Source organism: Camelina sativa, chromosome 15 (assembly GCF_030686135.1).
Source record: "Camelina sativa cultivar CO46 ecotype springtype chromosome 15, ASM3068613v1".
Lineage (NCBI taxonomy): Eukaryota > Viridiplantae > Streptophyta > Magnoliopsida > Brassicales > Brassicaceae > Camelina > Camelina sativa.
The window spans coordinates 30,823,954-30,846,669 of NC_141894.1; the positions used below are offsets into that span (position 1 = coordinate 30,823,954).

At 40.7% G+C, this 22,716-nt stretch overlaps 4 protein-coding genes across 4 annotated transcripts; all 4 read left to right on the forward strand.

Moving 5' to 3' along the window:
* Nucleotides 1-4,315: 4,315 nt before the first annotated feature.
* On the forward strand, nt 4,316-9,117 carry LOC104747885 (uncharacterized). Its single transcript, XM_010469597.3, has 3 exons — nt 4,316-4,357; nt 4,441-4,974; nt 5,086-9,117. The coding sequence occupies exons 2-3, from the start codon at nt 4,498-4,500 to the stop codon at nt 5,194-5,196; spliced, it is 588 nt and encodes a 195-aa protein (XP_010467899.1). The 5' UTR covers nt 4,316-4,357; nt 4,441-4,497; the 3' UTR covers nt 5,197-9,117.
* A 1,329-nt stretch (nt 9,118-10,446) lies between these two features.
* LOC104747886 (WD-40 repeat-containing protein MSI4) lies at nt 10,447-16,462 on the forward strand. Its single transcript, XM_010469598.3, has 15 exons — nt 10,447-13,162; nt 13,582-13,645; nt 13,766-13,852; nt 13,961-14,023; nt 14,204-14,269; nt 14,400-14,474; nt 14,576-14,651; nt 14,725-14,911; nt 15,024-15,105; nt 15,184-15,257; nt 15,349-15,460; nt 15,544-15,618; nt 15,729-15,796; nt 15,881-15,980; nt 16,078-16,462. The coding sequence occupies exons 1-15, from the start codon at nt 12,882-12,884 to the stop codon at nt 16,177-16,179; spliced, it is 1,512 nt and encodes a 503-aa protein (XP_010467900.1). The 5' UTR covers nt 10,447-12,881; the 3' UTR covers nt 16,180-16,462.
* Nucleotides 16,463-16,807: 345 nt separating this feature from the next.
* On the forward strand, nt 16,808-18,687 carry LOC104747888 (uncharacterized). The gene is made up of 2 exons (XM_010469601.3): nt 16,808-17,356; nt 17,991-18,687. The coding sequence occupies exons 1-2, from the start codon at nt 17,254-17,256 to the stop codon at nt 18,518-18,520; spliced, it is 633 nt and encodes a 210-aa protein (XP_010467903.1). The 5' UTR covers nt 16,808-17,253; the 3' UTR covers nt 18,521-18,687.
* Nucleotides 18,654-21,721, forward strand: LOC104747889 (protein HEAT STRESS TOLERANT DWD 1). The gene is made up of 12 exons (XM_087489352.1): nt 18,654-18,905; nt 19,025-19,179; nt 19,436-19,514; nt 19,608-19,793; nt 19,901-19,999; nt 20,130-20,298; nt 20,391-20,494; nt 20,576-20,715; nt 20,807-20,879; nt 20,964-21,079; nt 21,170-21,287; nt 21,382-21,721. The coding sequence occupies exons 1-12, from the start codon at nt 18,861-18,863 to the stop codon at nt 21,538-21,540; spliced, it is 1,443 nt and encodes a 480-aa protein (XP_087345478.1). The 5' UTR covers nt 18,654-18,860; the 3' UTR covers nt 21,541-21,721.
* The last annotated feature ends 995 nt before the right edge of the window (nt 21,722-22,716 follow it).

The following is a 22,716-nucleotide window of genomic DNA, read 5'->3' on the forward strand; positions in this document are numbered from 1 at the left end:
TGCCATCATTCAAAACTCGCTCGATGCTCCAATCCTTGAAGCATATTCCTATTGTGAAACCGCAAAGGATCTATGGGACACCCTCCAAAATGTCTTTGGAAATGTTACTAATGTCAACCGAATCTTTGAGATAAAGCGAGCCATCAATAATCTCAACCAAGAAGATATGGAGTTCACCAAACATTTTGGAAAGTTTAGATCTCTATGGGCTGAAATCGAGATGCTCCGACCAGCGACCATAAATCCGGCAATCCTAAACGAGAGGCGTGAACAAGACAAAGTGTTCGGCCTACTTATCACCATAAACCCATCTTACAACGATCTCATCAAGCATATCTTGAGGTCAGACAAGCTCCCAAGCCTTGACGATGTGTGCAACCAGATTCAGAAGGAACACGACTTGATTAGACTATTTGGAGGCAAAGGAGAGCTAGTAACCGCCAACAAGGTGGAGATTGCTTATGCAAACAAAGGTTATTACAAACAGGATGACAAAAATCCACCGGTTTGTGATCATTGTAAGAAGGTTGGCCACTTCAAGAGCCGATGCTGGATACTTCACCCTCATCTCCGAGTTAACCGGTCCATGAATAACCGTGGAGGACCAAGGGCTCATCAAGCGACCATGGTGGGCGAAGTGACAACCTCTGAGCTAAACCATCAAGTCTCTGGAGGAAATGGAACTGCTCTAGCAGCCTCTTATGAGCTGGTGAGGAGATCAAACTTTGATGCTCTCATGAAAGCTCTCAAGAAAGCCTCCGGTAACTCTTATCTTGCTCTAAGACCAACAAAACCCCTTATTGTTGATTCTGGTGCATCACATCATATGATTAGTGACTCTAAGTTAATTAGTGATATTAGACCTGCCATAGGGAATGTGGTTATAGCTAATGGTGAAAAAGTTCCAGTTGAAGGAATATGCAACTTGAAATTATTTGATAAAACTTCTAAAGCCTTTTATATGCCTAGTTTTACCTCCAATTTATTATCAGTTAAAAGAGATACCACTGATTTAAATTGTTATGCTATATTTGGTCCTAATAATGTATATTTTCAAGATATTGAGACCAGTAAAGTCCTTGGCCAAGGTGGTACTCAAGATGATCTCTACTTGCTTAAAGACTTGAATCTGCCCTCTTCTAATCTATCTTGTTTTAGTTCAATTAATGTTAAAGCAAACAATGTTATTTGGCATGCTAGACTAGGACATCCTCATTCTCGAGCTTTAGAACTAATGTTTCCAAGTATTTCTTTTTAAAATGATGAGTGTGAGACTTCTATCCTTGGTAAAGATTGCAAATCTGTTTTTCCTAAGTCATTGACTATTTATGAGAATTTTTTTGATCTAGTTCATTCTTATGTTTGGACATCTCCATGCTTATCTAGAGAAAATCAAAAATATTTTGTTACTTTTATTGATGAAAAATCTAAGTATACTTGGCTAACCTTGCTTCTTTCTAAAGATAGAGTTCTTGAAGCTTTTATTAGTTTCCAAAATTATTTGACTAACCATTATAATGCAAAGATTAAGATTTTGAGATCAAATAATGGTGGGGAGTATACAAGTCATGCCTTCAAACAACACCTCACCAAATATGGCATAATTCATCAAACAAGCTGTCTCTACACCCCACAACAAAATGGTGTGGCTGAAAAAAAGAATAGACACCTAATGGAAGTGGCTAGGTCCATGATGTTTCACACGAACGTCCCAAAATGTTTTTGGGGTGATGCTGTTCTTGCGGCGTGTTACCTAATCAACCGTACCCCCCACAAAGATTTTGCACGATGTCTCTCCATTCGAGGTACTAAACATAGAACCACCTACATTTGATCACCTAAGAGTATTTGGTTGTGTTTGCTTTGTCTTAAGACCAGGAGAATTACGGGACAAGTTGGATGCCAAAAGTACCAAAGGGATGTTTATTGGCTACTCTACCACACAAAAGGGCTACAAATGTTATGATCCAGAAACTAAACGAGTTCTCGTCTCTCGTGATGTGAAGTTTGTTGAATCTCAAGGCTACTGTGACACGAAAAATTGGGAAGATCTTCGTGACTTATCTACTTCTACCTCTGATAGAACAAGGAACCTTCATATTATACTTGAATGGCTAGGCGTTGAAAATGATCGGGCCAATCAAAATCCAGCCGGGCCAAACTTACCAGGAGACTTTGTTCCACCAGTCGACGGTGCTCCTAGTAGCTCAACTGAAGGAGATCATCCTATACAAGTCAATCAACCCGATCACGATGAGGACGATGAGCACAATCATCAACAAATTGATGATGATAAACAACCCGGGGAAGTAGTTGTACTATGCGATAATGATGATGGTGAGGAACAAGATCAAGAGGAAGTAATCCCACTTCGATGAAGTCAACGGCTAAAACATGTTCCTCGCATGTACTACAACAGTGTCGCTGTTGCTCATCCAATTCAAGCCGTATGTACTCTTGCTCATTTTCCGTTGGAACACCAGGCTTTCCTCGGCCAAGTAGACAAACATTGGGTACCACAAACCTATGATAAAGCCGAGGAACATAAGGTGTGGCGTGATGCAGTCAGCGCTGAAACGACGACCATGGAGCAAAACCACACGTGGGACGAGGCAAATTTACCGAAAGGCAAGAAGGCAGTCACCTCTCGATGGATTTTTACTATTAAATACAAGAGCGATGGGGAGATTGAACGCTATAAGGCAAGACTTGTCGCATGAGGGTTTACACAAACATATGGGGAGGACTATCTTGATACGTTTTCTCCAGTTACAAAACTACATACGGTTCGAGTTGTTCTCTCACTGGCTACTAACTTGGATTGGGAACTTTGGCAAATGGACGTAAAGAATGCATTCTTGCAAGGTGAACTCGAGGATGAAGTGTACATGCAACCTCCACCTGGCTTAGAAGATACTATTGGCCCAGGTAAAGTTTTCAATCTCAACAAAGCTATTTACGGTTTAAAGCAATCACGAAGAGCTTGGTACCATAAATTAAGCACTACACTGCTTGGGAGAGGCTTTCGCAAATTAGAGGCAGATCACACTCTCTTCACATTACCAAGTGACAAAGGTATTGTAGTCATTCTAGTATATGTTGATGATATCATCATAACTGGAAGTGACAAGGTAGGTATTCAAGAAACTAAAGACTTTCTCAAGTCAGTCTTTACCGAATTTATAATTAATGAATTTTGATATTGTATCCAAACCAAAATAGTGGTACCGACTACAGGTCGAAATCAGAATATGAAGCTAAGTAAATTAAATATATAAAATTATAAAATATATACAATAAAGAAAGTTTTTTCTATTTTTTTATAACTAACAAATCCAAAGTTACATAAATATTTCCCGCGATGTACGGCGTGAGTCACTCTCTAGTTAAAAGTGTTAGGCCAAAAGGATAGTAAAACTTTGAAAAATGATGGCATTTTGAAAATGACGTTTTCCTATGTCACTTTTCAAAAATACTATTTCATATTCGCCATTTTCAAAAGTGCTATTTTTCTATGTATAAAATAACTAAATTCTAAGCACTAAACTCCAAATACTAAATCTTACCCCCTCAAAACTATACCCTAAATATAAAATAGAGAGCTCAAACCTAAAAATAAAATTTTAAAAATTAATTTAACATATTTTAATTGTGTAAAAAAGGGTAAAAATGAAACAAAAACAAAAATAAAAAGGTATATTAGAAAAAGAGTATTTCTAACAAATTCTCAGAAAAAAAATGTGAGAATAATTTTGGGCTTTACATATAAGCACAAAAACTTTCTTTTAATAAATTGATGATTTTTATTTGGATGGAAAATATTATTAATAAAAACTGTTTTAGTAAAGTTATAAGAAAAAGTGATAATACAATTTTGAATGGGACACAATAAATTCCTAAATTTACATGAGAAGGATTGTATAAGTAGATCAATATTTTTTTTATTCCATAAGTTTCAGATATATGTTGCAATCTATGAAAGAATAATTTTTCAATTGAAAAACTCAATGGCAATAAGATAGAAAAAATCTTTTATATACAATATAAGATTAAATATTTTAAATTTAAAAATACATATCTATGGTAAGTAGTTACTATTTGTATGTGTTTGTGATAAACCACTCCAGGTTTACGTGAGGAAGAAGGCAGCACGTCCGGCGACTGGCACATGTGAATATGCTAATTAAAAGGACCGTTGGATGCAGATATTTTATGAGAAGCAAGATGATGAACACACATGGTTGTTGAGGGAAAATATCTGGTTTAAGCTGTCACCTCAACTATAAATAAGAAAATGCAATGTATCTGGCTTTTTATGCAAGATTGATGTACAATTTCTCCTACGTGGGATCTGAGGGTAAGTGATTTAGATAAGATGATGATCTAATCACCTGCTTTGTATATCGATTGAGCTTAATATTATCTGATATCCGTTTACAGTCTTATCAAATTGGTGCATTGTGAACCGGGTCGTTCTCTCGCCGTGTTCGTGTAACTATGGTGCTCGAGTCTCTGTTGTCACCGATTCAGTCCGCGGTGTCGCCGGGTTCTGACTCATATCCGATTCTCGAGCTGTTTGAGCGCATCAACATGCTCACGACTCAGTTTCATGAAGAAAGGGTGCGATCGAAGCAGCTTCACCAGATGATAGAGAAGCTCTTACTCCGTCTTCCTCCGGCAGAGGAGCATCAAGGCTCTCCAACGTCTAGCTCCGTTGATCGCTCTTGTTCTCTGGATTTTTGCAAGCAGGTTTTTCCCTCTCATGCTGATACTAAACAAGGTGACTTTAACCCTGGATTTAGGGATAATTTGTTAAAGAACTCTGAGATGTCGGTGTTTGATGGTGAGCGTATTTATGGTTGGCTCTCATTGGTGAAACGGTATTTCTGGATTGGTGGTTTTAATGACATGGAGAAGCTGGATCTGGTCTCCGTTCATTTGGCTGGTGATGCTTTGGGATGGTATAACTTGGAGGTGAATAAAGTTCCTTTCTCTAACTGGTTTCACTTCAAGGACCGATTATTTTTGCAATTTGGTAACCTCAGAATCATAGGGCTGAGTCAGACTCTCTTATGTATCAAGCAGACTGGATCCATGGTGGAGTATGTGTGGCTGTTCGAAGATATCTCTGCTCAGGTTTCCGGGTTGGATGACCACAAACTGGAAGGGATCTTTTTGAATGGGTTGCGGCCATAGACGCAGGAGTTAGTCTACATGATGAAACCATAGAGCTTACCCGAAATGGTAGCAGTGGCTCTCTCCATGGAGACTAGCACTTTGCGTAAGGTGATGCTAAAGGAGTTGCCTAGTGGGGACCCTGATCCCTCTACTCGGGTGCAGTAGTCGAAGTCGGTGGTGATGTGGAAAGGGAAGCCGGTTGTATCGGATGTGGGTAAGCCTACCGAGAAGCAGAGCTCCAGTGTGTCTCTTCGTCCTCAACGCCACCATTCCAATGTAGATTTGGATGACATGCGCCGCAGAGGTTTATGTTTTAAGTGTCATGGCAAGTGGTTATGAGGTCATGAGTGTCCGAATAAGGAACTACAAATCCTTACCGTTCTTGACGATTATATGGTGGAGGTGATACAAGACCATCAAGAGGAGGATGCATATGATATGGTGAAAGCAGGACAGAGTGTGGAGTTATCCTACAGCTCGTATATGGGGTGGTTTTCTTCTCCTATGACCACCAAGCTGAATGGAGTCATTTCAAATGGTGAAGTCACGATGATCATCGACAGTGGGGCCTCTCACAACTTCATCACTCCGGCAATGGTTAAATGCTTGAACCTCCAGGATCAGTCCTCTGGTGACCTGACTATTGTGTTAGGCACAGGTATCACAGCCAAGAGGAGTGGCATTTGTCGTCGGTTAAAGTTTTTGATGTAGGGTTGGTCGTTTGTGTCTGAATTTATCATTTTGGAGCTTGGTCAAGTGGATGTCATTTTGGGGGTTTATTGGCTTCGCACTTTGGGTGATTGTAACGTCAACTGGGAAAGACGTGAGCTTTCATTCCAGTATCAAGGTGAGCTGGTACGCTTATTTGGTGAAGTAGACACGCGGGGTTTGTATGCTACTCTCTAGCTGGCATATCCTTTTGCAGAGCCTACTTAGTCTATGGCTTGTTATAGTACGACGGTCCTTCACTTGGAGCAAGAGATTCCTGTAGCAATATCCCAGGTGTTGTAGGAGTACGTCCACATGTTTGAGGAACCCAAGGGGTTACCACCGGTTCGGGGCAGGGAACATGCAATTCCACTGGTGAAGGGTGTTAATGCAGTCAGTGTAAGGCCCTACCGTTATCCTCACGCTTAGAAGGAGATCATGAAGACTTTGGTTGAAGGAAATGCTTCAGGCGGGTACGATTCGTCCCAGTCATAGTCCTTTTTCTAGCCCAGTGTTGTTGGTACGCAAAAAGGACAAGTCGTGGCGCTTCTATGTTGACTACAGAGCATTGAACAGGGCTACTATACTGGATAAGTTTCCCATTTTGGTTATTGATCAATTGCTTGATGAGTTGCACGGCGCTAAAGTAATCTCTAAAATGGATTTGCGTGCTGACTACCACCAGATACGCATAAAGGAGCAAGATTTTGAGAAGACTGCTTTCCGCACCTATGATGGACATTATGAGTTTCTCATCATGCCCTTCGGTCTCTCAAACGCTCTTGCTACTTTTCAAGGGTTAATGAATGAACTATTCCGCCCCTACCTTCGTCAATTCATCTTGGTATTTTTCGATGATGTCTTGATTTACATTGCTACTCTCACGGCTCACTTGGACCATTTGAGGGTGGTTTTGGAGATCTTTGCCAAATATCACTTGTTTGCCAATATGAAAAAACTGCTTGTTTGCACAGTCTCGTGTGGAGTATTTGGGCCATGTGATTTTTGCTGAAGGGGTATCCACTGATCCTGCAAAGACTGTGGCGATGACCAAGTGGCCTTCTCCTCGTACTGTGAAGGAGTTGCACGGGTTTTTGGGGTTGACTAGTTACTACCGCCGCTTTGTCAAAGGCTATGCCGTTATTGCTAGGCCCCTCACTGACCTTTTGCGTAAGGAGGGTTTTGAATGGAGTCATGAGGCGCAGGTTGCGTTTGACCACTTAAAGTCTGCAATGAACTTGGCGCCGGTTTTAGCTCTGCCAAACTTCACCAAGCTTTTGGTCGTTGAGGCTGATGCTTCAGGGTTTGGTCTCGGGGCTGTGATGATGCATGAAAAGCGCTCTATCGCTTTTTCATTCATGGTCTCAATGACAAAGAACAACTTAAGCTGGTTTATGAGCGTGATCTCATGGCAATTGTTTTGGCAGTTCAAAAATGGAAGCACTACCTCTTGGGACGCCGGCTTGTTGTTCACACTGACCAAAAAAGCCTCAAATTTCTGCTGGAACAACGCGAGGTCACCATGGATTACCAGAAGTGGTTGATCAAACTGTTGATGTATGAGTTTGAGATCCTTTACAAACTAGGTATAGACAACAAGCTTCGGATGGTCTTTCCCGAATTTCTCAGACACTGGTGTTGGTTTCCACGTTGAGTTTGTTCGCTTTGACGGTACCAACAAGTCTGCACCTGCAGGATATTTACAAGGAAATTGACAGTTGTGTTGAGTTTCAGCGCTTGATGAAGAAAGACCCACATGTTCTTGCATCCGAAAGGCTATACAGTACGCGACGAGAAGCTGTGGCACAAGAACAGGTTACTCCTACCGCCTAAATCATGCTTTATTCCATTGATTCTCGAGACTTTCCATGATAGTTAGTTTGGCGGACACTCGGGGTGCTCAAGACCCTGAAATAAATTCAGCTATCTTTTCATTGGTGGGGAATGCTGAAGGATGTGCAACAATATGTTGCTGAGTGTGTAGTGTGTCAAACTCATAATACTTCTACCCTTTCTCCTGCTGGTCTCTTGCAACCACTGCCTATTCCTGGTCAAGTTTGGGACGAGGTGAGCATGGTCTTTATTGAAAGTTTGCCTATGTCTCAAGGCGTGAATGTCATATTGGTTGTCGTGGACCGTCTTAGTAAGTTTGGTCATTTTATGGGATTGCGCCACCCGTTTTCTGCTCATGAGGTCACTCAGAAGTTTATTCATGAAGTTCGTCTCCATGGGTTTCCAGCGGCTATTGTCTCTGATAGGTTTTCTGAGTAACTTTTGGAAGGACTGCTTCAAGCAGGCAGGTACAAAACTCAAATATAGTACCGCCTTTCATCCCTAGTTTGATGGTCAAACAGAGGTCCTTAACCGTTGCCTGGAAACATACTTGAGGTGTTTCGCTTCTACTCATCCTCGGTCGTGGGCCAATTTTATACTGTGGGCAGAGCTGTGGTATAACACATCTTTTCATACTTCCCTTCAGTCCACACCTTTCAAGGTTGTTTATGGCTGTGATCCACCTCCTCTGCTCCCCTACGAAGCTCGTTCTTTTTAGAATTTTGAATTGGAGAAAATGCTCTTGGAACGGGACTCCATGCTCACTGGCATCAAGGCACATTTGCTTCACGCTCAGCAACTGATGAAGAACTGTAACATTCGCAAACCAAAAATTGGTTTTTCTGGGATGGGTGTCGATCGACACCAAGGTGGTGTCGGTCGACACCAATGTTATCTGGTTCGATCAGATTATTTTACTCGTCGATTTTGGTCGGTTTGGTTTAAGGAGAACCATTAAACCGTGATATTTAAGTAGGAGAACGACCTAGGTCGTGTTTTGTTGTTGTCTAGCCGCTGGAAACAAAGAGAAAGAGGAGAAAGGAGAGTAAACTTGAGTGTTCAAAGCAAAAGGAACAGAATCGTCAGGGTTTGGGAGAAGGAGGATCCGACTGCTCAAATCGTTTTGAAAGGTATTGATATTTGGTAGGATTGTACCTAAGAGATTTTTGTACACTCTCCTTTTTACAGAAGTGAAGAGTTAATATTGTAAAAGATATCGGCAGTTTGGTGGGGCGTTTCTTCTCAGACGCGGATTGAGACCAGCAGGTGTTTCGGGATCGATTGCGGTTTCATCTGAGATCTGATCGTGCTGAAATTTTGTGGGAAGCTTCGTGACATCTAGGGATAGCTTTCCACCGGAGGGATTTGATAGTTAACGGTTGGTTTTCATTTTAGGAGGTGAGTGCATGACCATGGCTAATCTAAGCCTTTGATTCCCTTGTTGTTGCTTGTTGTTGCTTGTTTGTGTGTTTTTCTTACTGGGATTGGTTGATACAGGTTCATATGGAGGTATAAGGCTTGGGTTTTGAGTATTGGACGATTTGGAGGAGATTTGGGAGCGAGATTCGACTCTCGACTTCGCGCGGATCGCAGTTGCAGAAGGAGTGTCGATCGATACCACTTGGTGTCGGTCGACACCAGCAAATTGGGCATCAATCGACACTGTGGGGTAGTGTCGGTCGACACCATTGAGCCAGTGTTGGTCGACACTAGGCTGGTGTCGGTCGACACCTCCCTTCCAGCGAGACGATGTTTGATTTCCTGGGTTGTGTGTTTGTTTGTTGCTTGTTTTGGAACTTTGGAATCATTGTTGCTTGTGTGTATAGCCCAGTAGATGGGAGGATTGCCTCACTGAATGTTTATCAAATACTCATGCATCTCAATATGTGTTTGTGGTGCAGGTAAAGGCAAAGTGTGATCGTGAAATCAAGGCGATGAAGAGGAGGATGTTCTAGTGGTTCGCTTGGTTGTCTGGCTTCTGTTAGGTTGCTAGAGTTGAGTCCTAGAACATTGTTTAGGATTGCTGGTTATTTGATTTATGCTGTTTGGATCATTAGTTTGTGATTGGAATTAATACTGGTTATGATTTTATTGGTTATTGGTTTATTGGATATTTATTGGTTTGTTATTCCGCTGTTGATTGTGAATGTTGTTAGGTGGCTAGTGGGTATGGGACCACTAGTTGTAGTTTATTTATTATATCATTATTATTATTTATTATAAAAAAAAAGTCGTTCGTTTCATTTTGGTATTAGAGCCCTTATGGTTCTAGGTTTGGGTTCACTAGGCTTTGTGCTTTAGATGTTTGGGATTTACATGCTTTGATTGATTATGTGAGTTAGTCAATTGTGTGTGGCATGGAGTCCTAGAACATCCTCTTCGAGCCTACAGTGTGATTCCACGGTGAGTTTGTGTTTTTGTGTTTTTGTGTTATGTTAAAATTGCTTGTTAGCCTCTGTTCTTGGAAGATCAGTGGTTAAGGTGTTTGAGTTGTTGGTCGTGGACGGGGACGTGGTCGTGGTCATTGTTGGGCGGGTCCCGAGGCCAGCGAGTGTGTGGTCCAGAGTTCCACGAGGAGGTACGTCAGAGGGTCGCAAGCGTATCAGGAGGGACCAGAGGGGGTTAGCCGGTGAGCGTGCCGGGGGTGCTGGGAACCCAGGTGTTGCAGCAGGTGGAGCCCAGGGTCGAGATGTTCGCTTGGTGGATCTGTTGGCGTACTGTTGGAGCGGTTACCGAGAGGGGTACCAGTGTAAGAACAATGCTGACAAACGCCGTCGGGATGTTGAGTTTGTTGTCGACTTTTGGGTATATCTCAAGCTATGTCCCTACCGCCAACAGTCGGTTGTCAAACGCATCTGCCAGAAGTTGGCCGCTAAGTACTATGGGCCTTTCCGGATCCTCGAACGGATTGGCAAAGCTGCTTACCGCCTGTATTTACCTCCTACTTCCAAGATTCACCTGGTTTTCCATGTTTCCCAGTTGAAGCAGGTGTGGGGCTCTCATCACCAGGTTCTCCCCCTGCCTTCTTCTTTTTCTGACAACGATGAACTTGTTCTGATTCCCGAGGCTGTCCTGGCTATACGTTTACAACCCGCAAGGTCAAATGGTAGCACTAGTTTCTTGTAAGGGGTTGCCCGCTCATGAGACGACGTGGGAGAACTTGAAGGACCTTCGACAGCAATTTCCCACACTATCGTTTGAGGACAAGCTTGTTTGCGAAGGGGGGTATTGATAAACCACTCCAGGTTTACATGAGGCAGAAGGCAGCACATGTGGCGACTAACACGTGTGAAGATGCTAATTAAGAGGACCATTGGATGCAGATATTTGATGAGAAGCGAGACGATGAACACACGTGGTTGTTGAGGAAAAATATCTGGCTTAAGCGGTTCACCTCAACTATAAATAAGAAGATGCAATGTATGTGGCTTTTTATGTAAGATTGATGTACAATTTCTCCTGCGTGGGATCTAAGGGTAAGTGATTTAGATAAGATGATGATCTAATTACCTGTTTTGTATATCGATTGAGCTTAATATTATCTGATATCCGTTTACAGTCTTATCAGTTTGGTTGATGACGAAGAAAGATAGTTTAGTTAAAAAATGTTTGGCAAAAGAATAGTATAATTAGTTTACTTTTTAATATTGTATAATTAAATAAATGAAAAAAATGAGAAAAAAGGGTTGGCTCAGGTGACTCCATCTCTGTTTGGACTGATTCCTGGATTCCAGCTCAATCCCCAAGACCAGCTATATCTAACGGGTCTATTCCAGATCCTACTCTCCGATTGACTCAGTTTATTGATCCTCTTTCGCATATTTGGTGTCGGGATCGGCTTCTTGAGCATTTTGATCATGTGGATGTTGCCTTGATAGAGGCTATTCCGCTAAGTAGTTGTCCGAAGGCCGATTCGTTTGGGTGGCACTTTACTAAGTCTGGTAAATATACGGTCAAATTAGGATATAACACGCGCGTCATGGTGTTCCTAACACCTTCTAGGCTTTTGGGTCTGGACCGGATATTACCCCTCTTCTTGCAGGGGTTTGGCAGGTTCGTTGTCCACCAAAAATTAAACATTTTAAGTGGCAAGTCTTGACTGGATGTATCTCCGTCTTGGCAAACTTGAAACGGCGGGGGTTTTGCTTGTGATGCTGGTTGTACGAGATGTGGGGCTGAGGAGGAAACTATCAATCACGCCTTATTTGTATGTCCACCAGCACGTCGCGTCTGGGCTCTGGCCCATGTCCCTGTGGGTCCTCAGAACTTCCCTACGGAGTCTATCTTCTCCAATGTGGATCATTTTCTAGGGCGGAAAAATCCAGGTTCACAGGTCGTATTTTTTCCTCGGCTTATGTGGTACATCTGGAAAGCGAGGAATGCAAGGGTTTTTGAGAATCAAATGGAACATCCTGATGAGGTGGTGCGACTGGCGGAAGGGGAGGCGTCCTCCTGGCTTCAGGCACATGAGGAAGTAGGGGAGTTGGATTGCTCCACCTCTCCTCTTTCCTCTTCTCCTACGTCCTGCCGGAGCAGTCTGGCTCTACCTTTGACCTATTCAGGGTATCGATGTTTTGTTGACGGCTCTTGGAAAGAGTCTGATTGTTTTGCAGGTGCAGGGTGGTGTTGCACTTCTTTGCAGAGCGAATCCCCTTTACTCGGAGCTACCAATTTTTGGTGCAGTCTTTCTCTGTTACACGCTGAAGTGGAAGCTTTTATTTGGACCATGCGGTGCATGATAGGCCATGATTTCCAGGAGGTAGTTTTCTTTACGGACTGTTCCGACTTGGTGAAGATGGTGTCTTTTCCTTACAAATGGCCGGCCTTCGCGACATACTTAGATGACATAAAGATAGACAGAGAGGAGTTTTTTTTATTTATTTATGTTTTTCGTAATGCTAATATCAAGGCGGATTCTTTGGCACGCCAAATGCGCAGGAATCCGTTCTGTGTTATGTTTGTAAACAATTTTTCTCCAAATTGGCTCGTTGGAGCTTATTATTTTGTGGAAATGTTATTTAACAAAATATCTGATTTAGCGAATAAAAAATAAAAATGAGAGTGGAACGGTGGTTGATTTGTTTGTGAGAGGCGAGGAGAGAGGATACAAACAACACTGAAGAAAAGACAAAAAGAAAACGAAAGAAGGGAGAGAGAGAGAAATGGAGAGCGACGAAGCAGCAGCAGTGTCTCCTCAAGCGACGACGCCGAGCGGAGGAACCGTAGCTTCTGGGCCGAAGAAGAGAGGTCGGAAACCTAAAAACAAGGACGATTCTCAGACGCCGTCGTCTCAGCAAGGTGGCAAAATGAAGGAAAGCGGAAAGAAAACGTCGCAGCAGCAGCCGAGCGTCGACGAGAAGTACTCTCAGTGGAAAGGTCTCGTCCCCATTCTCTACGACTGGCTCGCCAACCACAACCTCGTCTGGCCTTCACTCTCTTGCAGGTTCTCTTTTCTCTTCTAGGGTTTCGCTTAAAATCGTCATCTTCCGCTTAAATTTGTGTTCCTGGGTTATCTATGAACATTATGATGTGTGGATTGAGTTGCATTTCTGCTTAATTTGAAGAAGAAAAAAACAAAAATGCTGAGAGATACACATTTTCTCGATTTCTGGGTTTAAGTGAGATTATTTTTTCCAATATTCCAGTTAGGGTTTGGTGTTTAGCGTTTTGGATCTTGTGCTTATTTCCTTTTAAGTTTTCAGATATATTTATGTTGTCCTATTCAATGGTTTTGGTGTGTTACAAATGATTTTGAGAAAATTTGTAGGTTTCAGATGTTTAGCTGTTTACATATCTGATGAAGTCTCTTTAGTTCTTGTGCTAAGAGTCCATTTGGTGAATTGTTGTTTGATTTTTTAACAGATGGGGTCCTCAGCTTGAGCAAGCGACCTACAAGAATCGCCAGCGTCTGTATCTCTCAGAGCAAGTAGGGGTTTTTCACATTCTTTTGTATCTTAGTCGCTATAACATATCAGTTAGTTGCTCACCTTCTCAGAGTATCTGTAATTCTCATCACATCTGTATTTTTTCTTGGTTGTGTCTCAAGACTGATGGCAGTGTGCCTAATACTCTGGTCATAGCGAATTGCGAAGTTGTTAAGCCAAGGGTCGCTGCAGCAGAGCACATATCTCAGGTAATTTATTAGTGGGTTTTTCCTACTAATCTTGTGCCTTTTCCTTTTTATCCTTCCCCAAGGATTTCCTGTCATGACAATTATTCACGATCTTCTGCAAATGTTCAGTTCAATGAAGAAGCACGTTCTCCATTTGTGAAGAAGTACAAGACCATCATTCACCCTGGAGAGGTGCGATAACCGTCTACTCTCGAGATATTACTGTATCGACATTGTTGCTTCTATTTCTATTTGGTGCATTAACTGTATCTGCGTAGCTGTTCAAACCAATGCATGAAGTTACTCAGTTTGGCATTTTGGTGAAAGTAAACCCTGTTTTGATGTGTATTCATCACCAATTTGCAATTGCAGGTTAACAGAATCAGGGAACTCCCGCAGAACAGTAAGATTGTTGCTACTCACACCGACAGTCCTGATGTAAGTTTTGCTTCTTCTATTTTGTTCTGGTCATAGCAACTCGAAATATGTCGGTGTTACCTCAACAAGTATCCTTTGTTTTGGACGTATTCCCAGTTTCAGTTATCTGAATACAATACTTTGCTTCCAGGTGCTCATATGGGATGTTGAAACGCAACCAAACCGTCATGCGGTGCTTGGAGCTGCAAATTCCCGACCGGATTTGGTATGACCACTTTCGTGAACTGTTGTTGCAAATTATTGCTTAAGTGATATCTTCTTAGATAGTGCTAGTTGTTTGCATCATCTGAACCATCTTTATTGCAGATACTAACTGGACACCAAGATAATGCTGAATTTGCTCTTGCAATGTGCCCAACTGAACCCTTTGTGCTCTCTGGAGGTTTGTGTTTCTGTGATTTGTAATGTCCAATCCTGTGGTTTGCCAGTTTCTCATACGAAATTTGTTCTCTTAGGCAAGGACAAATCAGTTGTTTTGTGGAGTATCCAGGACCACATCACAACTGCTGGGACAGCTTCTGGATCTATCGTCAAACAGACTGGTGAAGGTAGTGATAAGAATGAGAGTCCTTCTGTTGGCCCCCGAGGTGTATATCATGGCCATGAAGATACTGTTGAAGATGTGGCATTCAGCCCAACGAGGTAACTTCATAGAACAGACTCCTCCTTTTGATCTCGTATTTTTTTTGATGCAAAACACATTACTTTTCATGCTTTTCTAATGATGCTACTGGCAAAATTTTATGTCGTGAAGTGCACAAGAATTCTGCAGTGTTGGTGATGATTCTTGCCTTATACTATGGGATGCAAGAACTGGCACAAACCCTGTCACCAAGGTACTCTATCTTCTTAATCTTATCAAAAGTTTGAAAATTTATCTTCTTTTATCTTTATTTTTGCTTTGTGTTCACCAGGTTGCAAAGGCGCATGATGCTGATCTTCATTGTGTCGATTGGAATCCTCATGACGACAATCTGATCCTGACAGGGTATGGAGATGATTGATACACACTTAATATATGAAGTAAGAAAACGTTTAGCATATGCATACATATACTAATTAATAGTTGAGTGTTTCAGGTCAGCAGACAACACTGTCCGGTTGTATGACCGTAGGAGCCTTACCTCAAATGGAGTCGGTTCGCCTATTTACAAATTTGAGGGCCACAAAGCTGCTGTTCTTTGTGTTCAGGTTTCAACAAATGCGATATTTTTTCCTTCTACGTATGATGTATATCTATAAACCCACTGACACCATCTTGTTAATCATTTTAGTGGTCTCCTGATAAGTCATCTGTTTTTGGGAGTTCTGCAGAAGATGGTCTTTTGAACATCTGGGATTATGACATGGTGTGTACATATAATTCACTCAGACATGTCTGAAGTTAATCTTTCTTCACTTTCATCACAGAAAGACAATTCAATGTACTCATGTTTGTTTTGTTTTGATTATTTATCAGGTCAGTAAGAAGTCTGGTCGTGCAGCTAAAAGCCCTGCTGGACTCTTCTTCCAGCATGCTGGTCACAGGTTCTTAATGACTTAATCATAATTCCCTTGTTTGCTTTTCTCATTAACTTACTTCTAAGTTCCTTTATTTGTATACTTTCTTAGGGACAAAGTTGTTGATTTCCACTGGAATGCGTCGGACCCTTGGACTATTGTCAGTGTTTCTGATGACTGTGAGACGACTGGTGGAGGTGGAACATTGCAGGTAAACCTTTAAACACTTTCGTGGTACCTCAACAAGTAGATGTGCAATTTTTGTCGATAAAACTGAAAATGTTGTTTATACCTTCTTCCTTTGCCAGATATGGAGGATGAGTGACTTGATTTACAGACCAGAAGAGGAAGTCCTGCAAGAATTGGAGAAGTTCAAGTCGCATGTAATGACTTGTGCCTCCAAGCCTTGAGAGTAAAGAAATAAAGTACCGTTGTCTATCTATCTATGATCTATCTCTATCTATCGTCTATGTTAAACTAATGCGGTTTAGATGTCGGTTTAGTGAGGAATCATGGGTTTTTGAAACTCTGGTTCGTCTTTTGAGATATTGGTAGCTTTTAGGACGTTTCAAAACCATTTAGGGGTACATGGCTTTGGTTCTTGATCATGTTTCCACCAGACTCTTAGGTGCTGGTTTTGTCCAACTGAGATATTAATCGAATCGGACCAACTATTTATGTGTTTTGGTTTAAGTTTTTGATGCTTGGCCTGAACCTAATGATTCCTTCTCTGAAGCCAGACCATAACTTCGAAAGTTTGCGTTGCATCAAGCTTGTGGCAAATATAAAATAGCCGTATTCTCATTTTTAGATAAACATGTAAAATACAGTATTAGCATCGCGAAAATTGTAAACTGGTAAATATTTTTTTTCTCGCAATTCTCGTCACGTTTAGCAGTAGGACTTGGTGATTATCATATGTACAACCCCTAAACAGATTTTATTACAATCTGGTAATAAATTCGTAGACCAAAGTAAACACAATCTGATAATAGCAAACAAATTGCAATCAATCACAAAACACACACACTTTTTGTCATACTATAATTTAATAAGATGAGGGTTTGTGAAATGTTTGTGAAATGTTTGCTTTTACTTTTTATGGGCTTTTACGTTTAATATGGTCCCCCGAGATGAACAGGGCTTTATCAAGAAGTCTCTTGGTGAGCTAGAGACTTTCAAAACCCAATCGCAGGCAGAATCATACATGATATGATAGTACCGTCGTCCGTCAAGATCAGTCAGAGAAGAAGAAGATCAATGCGAAGAACAAAAAGTTAAGTAAGAGAGAATCAATCTATTGCTTGAGGAATAAGGCAAGGAAGGCAAATCAATCACAAGTAGGAGAATTAGGGAGAGGGTTTCATCAAATTAGGGTTTTCTAGACACCTACATTCTCTTTTATTTTTCCGACGATACTTATTAATTTGCTCGAGAAACTCTATATAAGTCGGAGGTTTCGCGAAATCTCTCCATCGGAATCGATGGAATCGTGTCCGTCTGGATCCGAACCTCCGCAGAAAGTGGTCTCCAAACTGCAGAAAGTAGGCTGGCGAGCTACGATGATCTTCAATCTCGGTTTTGCAGGTTATAGAAATTTTTATTACTTTCTTAGTGGGTTTTATTCTATTACGCCCGTAATGTGTTTGATGTAATGCCTAGCTGAGTCATTTATCTTCCTTTTGCTTCATTTAATGTTTCAAGACTCTAGACAAAATTCTTCTAGCAAGCAATATAGTCAGAAATTATGCTACAACTTACACTGGAACCATTGTCCTTGCTTTGCTTTGATTATCCAAGAAAGCTGTTTAATTCCATAATAGCATTACTCCAAGATTGTTTGATTCGCCATACTGTTAATCAGATATATAGAGCATGGACATTTTTCTTGGACCTGCTGCATCTCAGACACTGTTGATGTTTTCAGGGATAGGAAAGGACATTGAATTAAACAAATGTAGTATTTATAAACAACTATCTATGTCTCTGTGTGTGTGTGTGTGTGTGTGTTGGCTAAACAGTTACGTTGAATAGAGGATGCACTCGACTCAACTTCTTGTAAATTTCTCTGATTCATGGACATAATTGCACATCTTGTTTTTTTTTTGTTTTTGCTGTCAGAACTATAAGCTTGGTCTGAATCAGAATTGAGAAAAGCATGCTTGATGTCTTCTGGCATTATTCAATGTTTGCTGATTTTTTTTACCCCTTGTTTCTGCAGCTTACATATTTGCGATAAAACGAGAAAAGGACATTGATGCGGATGAGAAGAAGAAAGGGAAAAAGAGCAGCGAGGCCAGAAACAAAGGTGTGAAAAAGGGTGTTGTTAACGCTGATGATGTCGAGAAGAAAGGTGTAGACGACAGCAGAGTTGCAGAGACTAATAATAACAAGGCTAAGGAAGCAGAAAGTGCATTACCAGAGAAGGAAGAAACCAAGCCGATCCCTGAATTGGATCCGCTGTTTGAGTTCACAGATGCAGCTGATCAGTCGATGTTTCAGACTGTGGCAACTGAGTCTGTAAATGTAGCAAGGAAACCGATTCCAGAAGATGAGCAAAAGGAGCTGTTCAAGTGGATCTTGGAAGAGAAAAGGAAGATAGAACCAAAAGACAGAAAAGAAAAGAAACAAATCGACCAAGAGAAAGCTATTCTGAAACAGTTCATTCGCGCCGATAGGATTCCCAAACTCCTCCCTGATGATTCCGTTGATTCTTCCCTTCGTGATTGGGACAAATTCTTCTCCAAGTAGAAACAGAAACTAAGTGTACTTGATTTTTTTTTGTTAGTACACCAAATTGAACGTTGTCTTTTTAGTTCGACTACTCTGATTGTTACTCTAATCAACGAATAGCATAAAGTCTTTAAAGAACAGTTATAAATGTGACTTCTTGGTGTTGAGAATGATCATTTTATAAACTATGGGGTAATGTTTCTATTTCTTATAAGATTAAGGACCTAAAAATAAATTCAATAAAAGATAAGGTGTTTCTGAGAAAGAGGGTATAAATAGCTTAAACCCTAGAGCAACTAAATTGATCATCTTCGTCCCTCTTCACAGAGTAGTAAATTAGAATCAGAAGGAGGAGAAAATGGTTCGCAGCTTAAACCCTAAGAAGTCAAAGAGGAAGAACAAGGTTCGAACTTTTGAATCTGTACTTGCTTTCTTGCTCAATTCTTCAATCTGCTATTCTCAAATCAAAACCTAATTTGCGTGAATTGGATTTGTTTTTTTTTTTTTGGGTGGAATTAACAGAAGAAGGCAGAGGCGTCTTCTTCCGAGATACCATCGATACCAACTAGGGTTTGGCAACCAGGTGTTGATACCCTCGAAGATGGAGAGGAACTTCAGTGTGACCCTTCTGCTTATAATTCTCTTCATGGGTTCCATGTTGGTTGGCCCTGTCTGAGGTAAATTATCATTTGTAATTCAATCCATGTGTTCTTGTTTAATTCGAAATGGTGAATCTAGAATGGATTTGTATTCATGTAATTTAGCAGAAAGCGTGAGATTTTAAGAGATAACTTTATATGTTCGAAATGTATTAGCATTTAGCAAGTGTAGTATCTTAATGTTTTTGATGCATTTAAGTTAAGAAGTTTAGTGTCTGTGAATGATTACTATGCAAGTTTTGGTGATTTGATGGCTTTCTATTCCCTTTTTCAGTTTCGACATTTTGGCTGATAAGTTGGGTTTGAACCGAACTGAGTTTCCTCACACACTTTATATGGTGGCTGGTACTCAAGTATGTTTTGCAATTTTTTTTATATCTTCGTATGTATTCTTGCTTCTAAAATCTTGTGGTAAGTTGTTAACTCCTGTAAATACATTTCTTTAGGCTGAGAAAGCAGCTCATAACTCCATAGGATTATTTAAAATCACCAACGTGTCTGGTAAGAGACGTGATGTTGTTCCCAAGACAGTAGGGAATGGTGAAGATGCTATGGAGGATGACGATGATGAAGATGACAGTGATAGCGATGAGGAAAGCGACGATGAAGCTTCCAAAACTCCAAATATTCAGGTAATTCTTCATTCGTTTTAGATCTTCTGTTAATAATATCTGTCCTCTCTGAACTCAAGAGAGTTCTCCTGGTTGATTTTTTTTTGTCTCTAAATTTCGATATACAGGTTCGCAGGGTTGCTCACCATGGATGCGTTAACCGTATACGTGCAATGCCACAAAATTCTCATATCTGTGTCTCTTGGGCAGATTCTGGTCATGTACAGGTAAGATTATGTCCTTGTTAGCTCAGCATTTGGGCAATATGGATATATTTTTGTGTCTACTTACGTAGATTGGGTGGTTGTTTATATGTGTCTTTGTTATAGTGGATTAGCTTTTGTGTTTTTTTGGCAGGTGTGGGACATGAGCTCTCATCTTAATGCTTTAGCCGAATCAGAAACAGAAGGTAAAGATGGAACTGCACCAGTTCTTAACCAAGCGCCCTTAGTTAACTTTTCCGGCCACAAAGACGAAGGCTATGCTATAGATTGGAGCCCTGCAACCGCTGGAAGACTTCTTTCCGGTATATTTACCTCAGAAATTTCTGCAACACTCAAACAGTTACATATACTTTTCAATATAGTCAACAAATTTATCTATTTTTTGACTGGCTAGGGGACTGCAAGAGTATGATTCACTTGTGGCAGCCAGCTTCTGGTTCCTGGACTGTTGATCCTGTTCCGTTTGCCGGACACACTGCAAGTGTTGAAGATCTACAAGTAAACTACCACTTTGCAGCTAAGTTGTATTTCTGCTGGTACCATTTCCTTTTGGCTGAACATTCTTTTTCTTTGTTCCAGTGGAGTCCAGCCGAAGAAAACGTGTTTGCTTCATGTTCTGTGGATGGGAGTGTTGCAGTCTGGGATATCCGACTTGGGAAGTCGCCTGCACTATCTTTCAAGGCACATAACGCAGATGTGAATGTCATCTCATGGAACAGGTTCTTGTGCCTCTATTCTGTATAACTTTATTCTGTTGGATTTGGTATTACCCACAAATGGCTCAATCTTAATTTTTCTTTTTTCATGAAGGCTGGCTAGTTGCATGTTGGCCTCAGGAAGTGATGACGGGACATTCTCCATTCGTGATCTTAGACTGATCAAAGTAGGTTTTTGATGGTAGCTTTATATTTTCCTTGGCAATCTCTTAACAAGATTCTGATACAATAGCATATAAATCTTGAACTAGGGTGGAGATGCTGTGGTAGCACATTTTGAGTACCATAAGCATCCTATTACGTCAATTGAATGGAGCGCTCATGAAGCTTCAACACTTGCAGTCACATCCAGTGATCACCAGCTCACGTAAGCGAGAAAACAGTACACCGATTCTCTTGAGAAAAACCTGCAAAAGCTGTATCAATTGATTTTTGCTATCTGTTGTTGTGTTTGCAGGATATGGGATTTATCCTTGGAGAAGGATGAAGAAGAAGAGGCAGAGTTCAAAGCACAGACCAAGGAGCAAGTGAACACTCCTCAAGACTTGCCTCCTCAGCTTCTCTTCGTTCACCAAGTAACATTTTTACTTTAGCATCATTGCGTCGGGTTTGTTTGATCCATGTGTTTTTTTTTTTTGGTCTGATAACCTTGTTTATCGGGAACCCCAGGGACAAAAGGACTTGAAGGAGCTTCACTGGCACAACCAGATTCCGGGAATGATCATATCAACTGCTGGTGATGGTTTCAACATCTTAATGCCTTACAACATTCAGAACACACTTCCGTCTGAGCTACCTGCCTTAAAGACCCCCCAAGTCTTTGTCTGAATTCTCTTAAAAGTATTACGCATAGTTTTGTATTTGTACTCTCTCAGTTGTTCCATTGAACTTTTTTTGTTTCAAGTAACTATACTCTCTTTCAAAACTTTCAAGGTTTTCATCATCTGTTGGTTGATTTCAGTTGTGACAAAATGTCAATTTTGATTGGAATATAACATTCTCTTGTCCAGGAACATAAGCCAAATAAATAGTTAGAAGAAGCTTGTAGAATTTGAATGTGGTCGCCTTCATCGTAATTTTTAAACCGAAAGATACATATCAAAATTTGGATTGAATGCCGAGCGAATGTAACTAAGGGGTTTTATAAACATTTGACTTGGATGTTTAGCAGTATAGCATTGTTTCTGGGAAAAGGGTCATTTCCGACCTGTACAATCTCAAAAGTATCAATTTATACATGTACAAACTCTCGGCGCCAATTTCTATCTATATTCAAATAAAATTCAAATTTCATACCCAATTATAAAAAAAAGTGCCGATTTCAAAGTCAAAATCAATAAATATTAGTCAAGCGCTGACTCAGATGACACGTATTAGATAAAGTGTCATATATTAAAACGACGTCCCAGGTCCATCAAAGAATGAATAGAAGCTTTAACCATATGATCCAGCAGCTTTATTCAAAATATTAGGGAACTTTATTGTTTATAATCATATCCGTCTGTGAGAATCTATCTCCTCTTCCTCTTCTTCTCTTTCTTGGCATCGTTAATGGCTGCTCCGTGGTGGTTTATTCTCCATCTAGATCCGCTTCTGTTGGTCCAATTGCTAATTGATTACTTCTATCATGGTTTCCCAAAATTTGATTTTTTAACTTTTTGATTCTTTTAAAATTTTGAATTTTGAAGATTCTATGTTCTTCTTTGATCACAATCATCATCAATTCATCATTAGGGTTTTTGTTTTCCAGTAAAAATTAAGGAATGAGTAAGGCAAAATTATGATGCCATTAACGATGTGAAGGAAAAGAAGAAGAGGAAGAGGAGGGAGATTCTCGGGGGTGGATAGGATATAATTATTAATGTTCCCAAGTATACCGAATGAGGCTGTTGGATCATATGGTTAAAGCTTTGATAAACACTTGGATGGACCCGAGTTCGAGTCTGGGTCAGCTTTTAACTAATATTTATTGATTTTGACTCTGAAATCAGCACTTTTTCTATA